Source organism: Sinocyclocheilus rhinocerous, unplaced genomic scaffold (assembly GCF_001515625.1).
Source record: "Sinocyclocheilus rhinocerous isolate Xijiao unplaced genomic scaffold, SAMN03320098_v1.1 scaffold4545, whole genome shotgun sequence".
Classification (NCBI taxonomy): Eukaryota; Metazoa; Chordata; class Actinopteri; order Cypriniformes; family Cyprinidae; genus Sinocyclocheilus; species Sinocyclocheilus rhinocerous.
Genome location: NW_015635030.1, coordinates 401660 through 415681, shown reverse-complemented (window position 1 = coordinate 415681; position 14022 = coordinate 401660). Strand labels below are relative to the sequence as shown.

Genomic DNA, 14022 nt, shown 5'->3' with positions numbered 1-14022 from the left:
AATAATGTTTTTTTAACTTTAAACCGCATGAACACATTTCATTACACCAAATACACAAAATAATGTTCTTTTTAGCAGCATCATATGACTCCTTTAAGGTATTCAGAAACTTGGCACACTTAGAAAACATGGCTTAATTCTGTGTCCTGAAAAAAAAATCCCAAAACATTGTTTTACCAATTACTCTCAATAAAAAGTATAATATGACTTCTTGAATACTTTATTTTTGTTTTCTTATATAAAATGTATTCATTTTAAATTTGACTCTCTAGGGTCGCTGTATGAAATTTACCCGTGTGAGATCCTGCCCGCCCCCTCGATACCCGCTTTACAACAACCCCTCGAGCCACATCTACAGCACAAGCTTCCTACCACCCTCGTCACCCAGCACCTTGCCTCCGCCCCCTCAGGCGGCTCCGCCCGGACGAGCCCCGCCCCCTTCTCGTCCACCACCACACCCAGGCCCTGAGGAACCGCAGTGCTACCAGGACTGAGTAGGTCCAAGAGATTTGTACACAAAAAAAAAAACTGCTGGTTATGCCAGTGCAAAAATTCAGTGCTGCATTTTCCAGGCATTAGAAAGGAGCAACATGATTATTACAAATGACAATGGCTGAAGATGGGATTTAACGTGGCAGCGACTGTATTATTACACAATTGATGGGTAATAATAATGAGAGGTTTGTTGACTTTCAATATAACCTTGACATGTTCTTTGTGAAATGTGGTTTTAAATTAACAGAACATCAAAGAGAGTCAGAGCAAAAGAACCAGAAAGAGATAAAAATGATAAACATTTACATTTTTGAATTATTTAAACTTAAATTTTACATTTATGTATTTGACTTGCATATGAAATTTCCATTCATTTGGATTGCCCAGTTCACATGAACATATAAATAAACTTAATGTGAGGCATATTTGTCAGTCATGCAAAAACAGGTAGTATTTCTGTAATAGTACTAATAAACTGAATGTGTTTACACAATAACAAGGTTTATATATTTAAATGTATTAATTACTTGAATATTGTTTGTTCCACAGCTAGCCATATTTAAATTTTTTTGTTTTAAATGAATAAATTGAATTGTTTCTGAAATTAAAAGATTTGTGCTGATTGTGCTGAAACTGAATAAATGCATTTTGAATTATTTGTGATTGTTTAAAATCACATCAAAAAGATGCAAAAATAATAATTGATGCCATAATTAAAAAAAAGTGAATATTACCGGTTTCATTTATGTATGACTGGCAAATATGCTTCGCATTAAGTTTATTATTTTGTATTATGTTTAGACTGTGTAATGCAATTACATAATGCTATTTTATATACATTTCAAATAAATAGTTTATTTTTTCAGTGTGGAAATTGACGATGGACCGTTAAATAATTGAAGACTAATGCGTTTTAATATTCGACACTTCAGCTGTCTGTTGACAGTTATTCTATGCTAAAAAGTAGCCACATTTTAATGCCTACTGGCTCCAGTGTTAGTACAAAATTACTGTAAATTATTGACATTGTATCATTATTAGCATCTTAACCTAGCTTTGCAGATACATTAGAAAAGGTTGAACGAGAAGCATCTGTATTATAGGTCCTGTTGTACTTGAGATCAGGTTCAGCTTTAATGCCTTTTGAATATATCAGGAAAACAGGATAAAACGGCAGGATTCAAGTGACTGCATGAATGGAAGGAAACAATGACAAAACTAATCAAAGAGTTAATTCAGTCTGTAGTCCTAAAACCCAGAAGGGAATTAGCATGTCCATAAATTCCCCAGGGAATTTCCAGTGGGAATTCAGAAAAGCGGTTTTGGATTTGAGTAAAATAAGATTTGTGTTCATATTTGAAGAGACTTTCACATTGTACAAAATAAATGACACATAGTTCACCTGGTGTCTTGCTTTAAAAACACAAGTTGATACATATCAACTACCAAGTTGATTATTCCAAAGAAAATTGTGTGACTGACCTGAAAAATGAACGCGGTTGATGTTTCAGTGTTACGATCTAGTTGAATGTTTGTGGAATGATGCAGGCTTTTGTTTTGTACATATGGATGCTTTCCAAACAGCTGTGCTAAGAGTAGATCAGTATTCGTGGGTAAAAATTCATGAGGTGCTTTATGTTTTTAATTTAAAATGTCTTTTGTTGTGTTGTTTGCAAGTGATGCATTTAAAGGGATAGTTCGTTCAAAAATGAAAACATGTCACTCCAAACCCAACTGACTCTGTTTCTTCTGTAGAACACCAAATGTTTTGAAGACATTTCATATATTTTCCAGTGTATTCTGTTAGAGAAAATCATTCAGGTTTGAAATGGCATGATATTGAGTAAATTACCACAGAATTTGTAATAATTCTATAAACTATTCATTTAAGCATATGGCAGTTCTGTGATTTTTAGTTTGATCTATTCTGTTTCTTCATTTTACCTTGAACATTGTTTTTTTGTTTGTTTTTTTTCATGCTGGGTTGAAAGCTTGTGCTTGAGCTGTTACAGATGTTCTGAGCGTGTCAGGCTATTCCTTTTTAACGAAGAGCATGTTTTTACACGCTTCAATTCAATGTTGGAATTCATATTTCTGCGTCAGCATTTTTTATGTGGGCTAACAGCACAATAGCATGCTTTCAATGGATTTTGGTGAGTACCACAATTATGATAAAGGAAATAGTGAAGTGTGGTCAAGTATGGTGTCCCATACTCGGAATTTGTGCTCTGCATTTAACCCTTCCAAGCATTTAACCCATGCGGCGGCGAGGGAGCAGTTGGGGGTTCGGTGCCTTGCTCAAGGGTCTCATCTCAGTCGTGGTATTAAAGGTGGAAGAGAGCGCTGGTTATTCACTCCCCCCACCTACAATCCCTGCCGGTACCGAGACTCGAACCCGCGACCTGTGTTACAAGTCCGACTCTAACCATTGGGCCACGACTCTTAGGGGGCCCCTGTGCTGCAAGCACACACATTCAGAACATAAAGCCATCATTAAAATAAAATGAACCCTATTAACTTCATACATGTTCAAAATACTTTCTTCCTCGGCTAATGTGACTAATATGCCGTCGACACTGGTGTACAGGACACCCCTGCTTGAGACCCTCTATTGTCAAAAAAAGTAAGGTGTCATTCGACTGCTAATCTAACTTCTTTTCCATGAAGAATAAAAAAACTAAGCTCTTTGTTCTCTTTTTCTGGCTTTTGGTACCTTTACGGCATAATGAAATTCTAACTGTTTTTATTGAACATTTTATAGCACACCTCTGCTATGAAATACCACTGCCGTTAGCTGATGCAGACAAAGAAAGACATTTTCAAGTCTTTTTTTAATGCTTGATCTCATGTCTTTAAGTATTCAACTGATAAAAGAATAAATAATTATGAAAAGTTAGTATTTTAAGAGTAACGTTTTTTTTATATATATATAGCCTGTATAGGAGATTTTATGTGTTTTACTGTGAAGACATGATTTTTGTATCTATTGTAACCAACTTTTGATTATAGTTAATAAATAGCCAAATTAGCATTACCATTGAAATACGCCACTGTTCAAAAGAGTTTGGTAAGATTTTATTTTATTTTATTTTTTATGATCAAATCCCTTGTGCTGCATTTACTTGATCAAAAATACATATTAATGTTGTGAGGTAATGTTACAATTTAGAAGAACTGTAATTTATTTAAAAATGTAATATATTCCTGTGATGACAAAGCTGAATTTTCATCAGCATTACCCCAATCTTCAGTGTCACATGATCCTTCAGAAATCATTATATTTGCTGCTCAAGAAACATTTCTGATTATTATCCATGCTGAAAACAGTTGTGCTGCTTAATATTTATGTGGAAAACTGGATAAATTAATCAATTGATTGTATGAAGACTTTAATGTATCCTTTTTTGTATATCTTGAATTTTTATTTTTTTTATATATATATATATTTTGTATATCCACTTTTTTTAAATTGTTGATTGATGAAGACTTTAATTTATCCAGTTTTTCGTACATTGTGAAATTCCTCTATCTCCTCATAACCTCACAATCAGAGGCCCTGGGGCTTTAACTCTCAGGGGGCCCCTGTGCTGAACATAAACCCATCATTAAATTAAAAAGAACCCTGACTTTATACATGTTCCAGGTCAACAGGGTTCAAACTACTCTGTTCTTCGGCTGATGTCACTTAAAGGTAATGAATAGCGAAATAGCTATTTAGTTATTGTTCTAGACAGCTTCTGCAATTTTCTGCTAGTTAATGTCATAAAGGTTATGGCAATAATTGCAGAAAATTATAGGGTTGGAAAAGCACCGTGTACACTACTGTTCAAAAGTTTGGGTTTGTTAAGATTTTAATTTTTTTTTACCTTTTCTTATTCTTATACTCAAAGTTGCATTAATTTGATAAACAATACAGTAAAAACAGTAATACAGTGAAATATTATTACAATTTAAAATAACTTTTCCGTTTTCATGCATTTTAAAAGGTAATGTAATCCTGTGATGGCAAAGCTGAATTTTCAGCAGCTAGTTACAGGCACATATGTTTACATAGACTTTTTATCTTATAAGCAAGTAAATGCTGCACATACACCCATACTGTACATAATGCAATAATGCCTTGCATTCTATGATAAAGCTGACAAGAGAAAACGAGCATGGCTTGCAGCGCAAGCTGCAAAATACTGTGTGTGAAAATAATAAAATAATGTGTGTTCTTATCATTCTGTGGACAAAATCCCCTGAACTTCACATCGACTGGGAGCTTTATGTAGGATAATAGCGTGCGTCTGTTTACAATGCAGCTAAACACAGGCCTCTTCATGTCATCTACCCACTCATTAAACTTTGAGTTAATATTAAGTGACCAACACAGTATTGCCAGTGAAAATAGGAACAATTACAAAAGTATAATAGCATAGACAATACATTATAAATGTGGAATTCACTTCTCATTCTTAATATTTTAAATACATTCATTCTTTCCAGCATCACAGCGGCCCGGGCTTCAGGCTGTTCAATAATGCAGCCCTTAACGTGGCAGTGGTTTCTGGCTCTATTAATACCTATTGTCCCCGTCACAAAGGCTTTGTGGCCACGTTTGTTGATTTGTTTTATGTAACACAATCCTCTCAGTGGCAGACAGACCCACAGTCCTGTGGCTGATGACATCAGCTCTCCGCTCTCAAGAGCCAAGTGTAGTAAATGCCTAAGAGAGGGATAAAAGATTCAATCGCACTGAAGTGTGGCAGACTGACCTGTCAGAATGACTTCACGGTTGGTCCGGTTGTAACCGCTGTAATTGATTCCTGGTCACATTCACCCTCCTGAAAAGGCGGTAAACATTGAAAGGTTTGTAATACATCTCAAATCAGCCATAACATCAGAATAAAGGGATTCTCAAGGAGCTGCTTCCAGCTTCCCCACTGATTTACACTGATGATGTTTGCATTCAAGAACATTTTAGCAACAGCTTAGCAACCACATAGTAACACACAACTGCACTTAACAGCTTTGCAATTATACAAGCAGCAGAGTAAAGAAACAAAAAAAAAAAAACCGAAACAAGATAGAACTAAAACATAGTAAAGATGCTAAAAACACTTAGGACACCTGAGAAACCACATATAAACTCTAAAAAAGAAACTCAAAGCATCTTAACACTTCAACAACATACTAAAAATCACTCCGAATACCTTAGCAACTGCATAGCAGCATGTTAAATCCACATAATAGTAAGACGAAAACTACTCTGAACACCTTAGCAACATGCTAAAACTACTTTGAACAACTGCACAGCAACATGCTAAAATACTCAGAACACCTTACCAACCACATTGTAACACCAAAAATATTCTTAACACCTTAGCAACAAATTAAAACTATTCATACCACTTAAACATGGCAAACATGCTAAAAACACTCAGAAAACCACATAGAAACACACTAAAAACCACCAATGTCAACATAGCACACATGCTAAAATTAGAACACTAAAGCAACATGCTAAAAATCAATTACAACACCTTAGCAAACACACAGAAACGAGTTAAACACTATTTATGACACTAGCATAACAAACATAGGCCCTACTAAAAACACTCAGAAAACCTTAGAAACCACATAGCAACACTATAAACACTAAAAACATTGTAACATACCAAACATGCTAAAAAAAAATCAGTCAGAACACCTCAGCACATATAGAAACAAGCTAAATGGCACTAACATAACAAACGTGCTAAAAAACACTCAGAACACCTTAGACACCGCATAGCAACACAACTCTAAAATACATATGTAGCAGCATGTGTGTGTGTGTGTGTGTGTGTATATATATATATATACACACACACACACACACACACACACACACAATGTATACAAACACACACAAATAAAATATTAAAAACTTTTTTGTGAACTGAAATAAAGCTGAAATAAAACTAAAGATTATTAGATGAAAAACTTAATTTAAAAAATGCCTTGGCAAATAAATAAAAAAATTACTAAAACAAATAACAAAATTGAAATAAAATAGAAATACTGCATTAAAAAGAACACAAACATAAAAATGACAAAGCACATCAATTTCTAAAACTTAAACTAAAAATATAACGAAACCTGGAAATATAAAAATAAAAGTCCATTCAAAATATGAATAAATATTAAAATAGTATACAAATAATACTAAAATAACAACAGCAACCTTAACATCTTTTGAAAATGTTAAAATATAGGTTTTATTTGTAGCTTGTAAACCATTTTTTATTGTACTGATTATTATTACTGTAGAGAGAGTATAAATGATGATCAGCTTTTGTTTATTGCAGGACCACCACTATAACAAATTGCCATGACCTTTTACTTTTTGTCATTAGACCATGATAGATAGAAGCAGGAGACAAAGCACTGGTTTTGAAACGCGAATACAAAGGGTGGAAATTCCATTCTGTGCTTGTGTTGCTCCAAATGTGCAGGCATATACACAGGGACAATTGGCCACAAAATTAACGGAGAAACTATTAAAAGTGTCACGTGTCACATAATAGATGAAAAATAAAGAGATTTTCCTTTTTGAACTGTGAGTGTACATAAAATCAAATGTCTATATGCAACCTTAGGTCAAGGCAAGTCAAAGTTTTTCATTACAAATGAAAGTGTGTATTCACAGAGGGCTGAAAACTGCATGCAGTTTGAAGAACCTCGATGCACTTTTGGAGACTTAAGACGCTCCTCTTTTCTGAATTTATAAAAGGGAGTCAAATAAAGGGATTATTGTCTTGTATCCTTGTCTTACCTGCACCGTGTGGTATTTGTAGAAGCACTATGGACAAAAATATACTGGAGGAGACTGATGGATTTACATAAATCAGAGAATACACTGCTGTTCTGCTTCAAATGCAGAGAGTGCGTGTTTAAAGGCTTCTAGCATCAAAAGCAACTTAGGCTTTTTGATGTTTCTGTTTTCTCTGGTGTTTCCAAGAACAGAATAAAGTGATCAATTTAAGGTGAGCTTTTACTGTAGCATTTTTACAGTCTTTTACCGTTAAATTCACGGTCATTTTTTACAGTGTAGATATATGAAATCAATCTGTAGGCGGCTCACGCTGCCATTCTGTTTCAGAATCCCTTTCACACAACTTCAAGAACTTAAGAAGTTCTTGAGCTCTTAAACAGCAGTGGAATCTGCCAGCAGACTTTAGCTGGAGCTGGTTAACAGCAGCATATTGGCTGTTATTTCAATACCTCAGGGCTACTTCATGGCTTAGTGTTGTTTCAAGCCAATACTCCATATGTCCTGTGATTCATTAATGACAGATCAAATGAGCATTCATCATAGCTTTCATGTCAAGTACGTTTAATAAAAAGAGCTGCTGGTACTTAATCCTCAGGTGAACCTTAGTTCTTAAGGTCTATTAACATTGTGTGGAGACTTACTTTAAGCTTTTAAATAATTTTTTTTTTCTTCGTTCAGCGAAGGATGAACAAAATAATTTTTTTTTTATTTACGTGGCTCTCTCGATGTTGTTGATCACCCAAGCTACAAACTAGCAAAATGAAGTATTAATAAAAAAAAACTATTCTGGTGAAATTAGAATATTAACATTATACATAACATAAAACTACATAAACTAAATATATAAAAAATAATCTATATAATATTTTTTTTAAATCATATAATACAAAAAATCTAATAAAATATAGCTGCAAGCAGTTATTCCCCGGGTTCAAGTAATTTAAGACCTTTATTTTATGGAGATAGAACACATCCATGATGGAAAACATGCTACATACATATACACAAGAATGAAAGGGTTAAACTATAATACTTAATACCCACTTAGCATGCTTACACACATGCAAACACACATATATAGATATTTGAAATAAATGATAGGTAACAAAATGCTTACTGCAAAGTCTCTGTTATAACATTTTCAGGTTTCACTCCAATCAAAACTATGAAAAATTTTAATTATTGTAATTGTAATTATTATTGGCATAATTGTAAAATCTGGTGTCACAGAACAAATGAAGTGGCAAACTTTGACAAAATGTGATATGAATATTGTATGTGTGAAAAATTGCTCAATATACAATCGTTTACACAATTGAAAAATGCGACTTCGCCCCCGGCTGATTTCTTTCAAATTTCTCACAGACCATGAGGGCCGTGAGTCAAACAGGCCCACTGAGTTTCGTTCCGATCGGCCTCCGTTCTCAAACTTCTTTGCCCGATCACATTCATGTCTTTTCAAGATACACGAATGTCCTCATAGACAGCTGTGGCACTTTGGACACAGACAAGTCAATTTTCAAGTCAATCAGACACATGGTTGTGTAGTTATAGCCTTTTTTAAGTTTTTGTCCTATTATAGTGCCACACAGTGCCCTAACGCCACGATTTTTCTCATGTGACCTCAGATTGAGGTCTTGTATATGCATATCAAGTTTGGTGTAAATATCTCACTCTGCTCAAAAGTTATAGCCGTTTTAGGAAAAGTGGCCCCGACTCTTTTGAACATTTTGGCGTGCCTTTGGGGAGTCAAAAACTCAACTTTTCTTTGATAATTATTGATATTCACTCTCAAGAGAATCTTTCCGTACTTCTTTGGGTCTGATCGGGCAAAAACCTAGGACTAATTCAAAGAAGTAGGTTTTTCACAAAATCTAAAATGCCCGAAAATGTTGCCATGCGACAAACGAATCCGACACATGCGTTTTGTTTGTCTTGAGCCAAGGATTCATATGATATAAGACTATAGAAGGTTTAGGAGTTATGAGCGACTGCATACTTTCGGGGCAAGCTTTGGTGACTTTGCAGACAGGGTGGGTACTACCATGCATCAAAGTTTCAAGTCTCTACGCCTTACGGTTTGGTCTGCCCGATCTTTTATGTCAGAATGGTGATCTTTGAAAATCTTAAAAATTACAATAGGGTTTCAGCGCTACACACTTGAACCCCTATTAATAATATATATTCAGCCTGTAAGTCCTGCAGGTGTTCAAAAAGGGATGATTAAATTATGAAGGAACAGAAGACGAGACATTTTAACAGAAATGATTTATCATAGAAGTAATACACAGTGAATATACAGCAGATAAATAGCAAAACTACAATATCCACAATTACAGATCGTAAAAGTGCTTCAATGAGTTCACTGCATTAGATGGTGTGGATGTGACCGTCAGTTACTTACAGTCCATTCCAGGACGCCTACAGTACCTTGGGTTTAACAAGAACAGCAAAGAAACGTGATTCTCCAGCTATTTTTACCTGTCATAAGGCCTCAACAATTCTGTCACCAGGTTCTGGAAATTCTTCCAGCTTTGAGACTCAGAAAGGTAGTTAGTACTTCAAAAAGCCTAAAAACCTTTGAATAGTTCCATCAGCTGCTCCCTGTAAACTAGTAAACCGAGCGCAACAAACTTCCTTCATTTTCACATTTTACTTTTTTAATACTATGTATGATATAAAAAAAGCTTATAATGTATAAACCATTGCAAAAAGAAATTGGATGAATATACGTAGATTATAGACCATTATATCAAACAAAAGATGAAATCGCTCTCTTCATGCCTGGTGGAGCGATGCACAGAGGAAGAACATCGTAGTGAAGGTGAGCTAAAGTGCTGCGGTGCCGCCAGATGGCGTCAAGAGGACTGAGGTAGTCGTTTCATGATAGACTACGCTAGATTTGCTTCCACCACAGATATAACCAGCACTGGGACGGCACAACATTCTCAAACATTAAGGCTTTCCCAATGGGCCCCGTGGTTGGAAGGGGGCTGCCTGGAAGGGGTCTATCACTGCTCGAACACCTACCGTCCAGGAGTGAAGTGGCCCAACGGGGACTGAGCTCACGGCCGCCTGCTGGCCCACACTGGAGACCACGCGGTGGGCGGCAATGGGTTGCTGGGGCATCGGAGCCTCGACGCAATGAGGAAACCGGATTTGACTGTGCACGGGTGTATGGGGCAGAATGGGCTCATTGCCATTCGTGCACCTCGTTAGATGTTGCGGTCCAGACAGATCATTCCTTCTGTAGAATGGGGCCTGGAGGAAGACGTCAGGCTGTGGATGGGCTCCTTGAAGTTGAGGAAATGGAGCACCGGTGAAGATGTCCCTACCGTCTTGTCCACATCCAGGGAATGGGGCATTTGAGAAGACGTCTGGGGAGGACGATGGCGTGAGTTTGAGAGCTGTAGTGTTGAGGAGTTTGGAGTCCAGCAGTAGAAGCTTTGAGCCACAGCACGCATGCAGAACCCCATCTTCTTCTGCAGGAACATCTGAGCTCTGGATGTTACTGGCTCCTGATGAAGAATCATAGCAGTTGACGTTAGGCAGATCATCTGCAAAAGAGAATAAGTTAAAACTAATTAAAGACTCCCTGAGGTCGTCAAGTTTTTTTAACGTTGTCTACTTGTCTATCTGATGCTTAAAAGACAAACCATGTGCAAATTTATCAGTCAACACCACTGCTGAGCATTTTCTCCTTAAAACTGCGGTGTACCAAAGACAGTTTCAAAAATTCAGTTTGAAAGCCTGTTCCCTACTGTAACATACATGTAACCAATCCCCTCAATTTGCACAGTGGGACTTTTCATATCATTAGCAGTCTGAGATGGCAAACGGGAACATGGTTTGGGTGACATTAACAACACATTATTAGCTGTTTGATAAAGTAGTCAAGCCAAACGGCAATAATATCAATTACCATTATAGGTCTATAGGACACTGTAGGGAGTGCTGAATAAAATGCATTACCATTCTGATGCACGGACTTGTAGACGAGCCTTTATAATTCGTTCATGAGGACATGAAGACATTATTTTCGTGTTGAAATATGTCATTGAAGTTTAAGGGATAAAGTTAGTGACTGCAGGGGGACTTTTTAAAAACAAAACAAAATAAAGGGGAGAGCGCTTACGCTATTAGAAAAATAAATAAATAAATAGCTACAGTACAGGCATCCTGGAAAGGCACTGGTTGGTGAAATGCTTTGTTTTGAAAGAGAATGACAGTTGGTTTATGACAAAGATGAATAAAAATAATAAAAACGACTACTATTTAAAAGGTTTTTAGGAACATTTAATCTTGCAGATAGAATCTAAATTTATAGTAATTAAGTATATCTCATTAAAAATAGTGAAGTCGGCGCCAATAGCCTAGTGGGCAGTGCGCCGACATATAGTGCCGTTGCGCTCCGGGCGTCCCGAGTTCGAGTCCCGGCTCGTGGACCTTTCCCGATTCCGCCCCCCTCTCTCTCTCCTACTTCGCTTCCTGACACTGCTATACTGTCCTATCAAAATAAAATAAAAAATGCCAAAAACAGTGAAATAACGTTGAATCTACCAAATTACTAAAATGTTTTTATCTTTGTAATATACTGACAATCACCTTAAAAAAAAAAAACAGGTGGTAATGAGAAAGCCTCATGATGAAACAAAGTTCATCACAAGTAGCTTTTCCACAAGCACAAAGGAGGTGCACAACATCATGCACAAAAATACAAAACACCATGGTAACACACAATACTAAAATAATACAATAAACATTAATTTACCAACATAAGATGTAACATAACCTAACATAACCCTAATGTGCATAAACAATAAGAAAAAAGCTAAGAACAATTGGTTCAATGAAAAAACATCAAATGTCAATTTACGTTTTTTTCACTAAATTATAAGAGGACTTGTTCTTTACTACAATTTACACCATATAGAATAAGAGAGCTGTTAACCAATCAACAGGTTTTTAATATAGCATTAGTCATTTAATGTTAAAAATTAAATTTTTTTTTTTTTTTTTACAAAAACCTCCATCACCAGTCCAACCAGACCGTTCAAAGAAACATCTATAGACGTCCAAACAATGTGAACATTAACATGACCGCCCACGTTTATCATCTATTCAGGATGTTACACATTTCACATGAAAAGAGGTTAGCCAACGACAAAAGTGGTCATTTGCATATAGAAGCAGCAGAAACGGCTTGTACAATCTTCAAAAGTGTAGATAACCGCACCTTTGAAGGAGGCTATTTTTGTGTTATACAATGCCAGCGGAAAACGCATGGCATGAAGCACAATACCAAATTAGGCTGCTTTTGCTCCGAAGCTCTAATTTATTCATGAACTCCCTGCTTTAAGAGCTCCTTTAAAGTCAATGTGATTTTAATGGAATGAAACATAATAAAGTCTCCTAAACGGCAAATTCCTACAGGCATCCTGGCAAATTTGGCTGCACTGGCTTGTGAAACAATTAGTTTGAAAGAGAATGGCGGTTGGTTTATGACTTAGATTAATGAAAATAATAAGAACAACAAACATAAGATTAATACTTGAAAGGTTTGAGGGCTGATTCAGGTCTGGATGCTGTAGAACTAAGTTATAAAACCAGAAAAGTACCTAGACGTCCTTTAAAGAAATGTTGTTGGATGTGCCCTAAAACAGGGCGAAAGGCCGATGCTTTTGTCTTGTTTTGTGATTCTGCAGACGTCAAAAATGATTAACTTGAGCCACCTGGCCTTCTGTGTCTGCCAGGAGTCCATTTCTTTCATCTAAATGCTATTTTGCAATATCCTTGGCCTATTTATCAAATGGGCACCGTATCATCATTTCAAATCAGTAAACACACATTTAGGTCTCAGGTGGAGATCAATATGATTTACTTTTTCCACCTCGGTCTTATAGTGCCAAGTTGCAGAGTTTTTTTTTTTTTAGTGAACTTCCAGTCGGTGTTCAGAATGAAAGTTCAAATGACAAAGGAGGAAGAGAGAGATGAGACAGACAACGGCTACAACATGGACGAGGAAATCTTACCTGGAGAAGACAAGGCTGTGTCAGCCAGACCTCCAGCAAAATGTTGTACCATGATAACGAAGAAAAACCCAAACACCTTCAGTATATGATTAGATATTTATGACTGTAGTAAGAAAGTAAGAAATAGAGGCTTGAGTATCACCAATATTATGCGCGCAAAGTTGTTGATAAAAATGTCTGGCCTTTCTAAAAATGTTACTAAAAAATAAAACTTTAAATTTTGGTAAAAGAAATAAATAATAATAATTGTACAAGAATTTTTCAATTAATCAAGTGCATTTGTTTGACACTCTTCTTAATAAATATTGGTACAAAATAATTTAAAATTTTAATTAATTAATTTTTTTCTTTTTCCATTTTTCTTTGTTTACCAACAGTCAGATGCATTTCATTCCCAAAGACTAAAAAAAAAGGTTTATAATTTCGGATTATATTATAATTAAAATTCATTAATTTACATGATTTGCTTGACTGCTGAGAGTGCAAAATGTTTCCACGGATAAATAATTAACACTGGCACAATTTACATTCACATTTACATGTTTATTTAATACCCCTTTCTTTGCTTATTGGTTTTCACAAAAATAGAAGGTGCACATGAACCCATCACTGTTCTAACACTGGGCTGAGGGTGTTTGCTACAGAGACCAATTGGGTTCCAACTCTGAGGATAAACATGGTCATAAATATTGTTTT

General features: G+C 35.8%; 2 protein-coding genes across 2 annotated transcripts in view; one reads left to right on the top strand and one right to left on the bottom strand.

The window, feature by feature from the left end:
* Window positions 1-494, top strand: part of LOC107746224 (anthrax toxin receptor 1-like) — a 26771-nt gene extending 26277 nt beyond the window's left edge. The window contains exon 18 of the mRNA XM_016560354.1: window positions 273-494. Within this exon, the coding sequence (XP_016415840.1) occupies window positions 273-494 (222 nt within the window). The remainder of the gene's footprint in view (window positions 1-272) is intronic.
* Window positions 495-9547: 9053 nt separating this feature from the next.
* On the bottom strand, window positions 9548-13378 carry LOC107746215 (uncharacterized). The gene is made up of 2 exons (XM_016560342.1): window positions 13327-13378; window positions 9548-10851 (listed from the first exon to the last, which is right to left on the bottom strand). The coding sequence occupies exons 1-2, from the start codon at window positions 13376-13378 to the stop codon at window positions 10250-10252; spliced, it is 654 nt and encodes a 217-aa protein (XP_016415828.1). The 3' UTR covers window positions 9548-10249.
* Between the last annotated feature and the right edge of the window lie 644 nt (window positions 13379-14022).

What these genes read in the sequence shown, in the direction of transcription:
- LOC107746215 (XM_016560342.1), bottom strand. Translation starts at nt 13,378, where the DNA reads ATGGTACAACATTTTGCTGGAGGTCTGGCTGACACAGCCTTGTCTTCT. An exon ending in CACAGCCTTGTCTTCTCCAG is followed by an intron (nt 10,852 to 13,326) that starts GTAAGATTTCCT and finishes TCTCTTTTGCAG; the next exon opens with ATGATCTGCCTAACGTCAAC.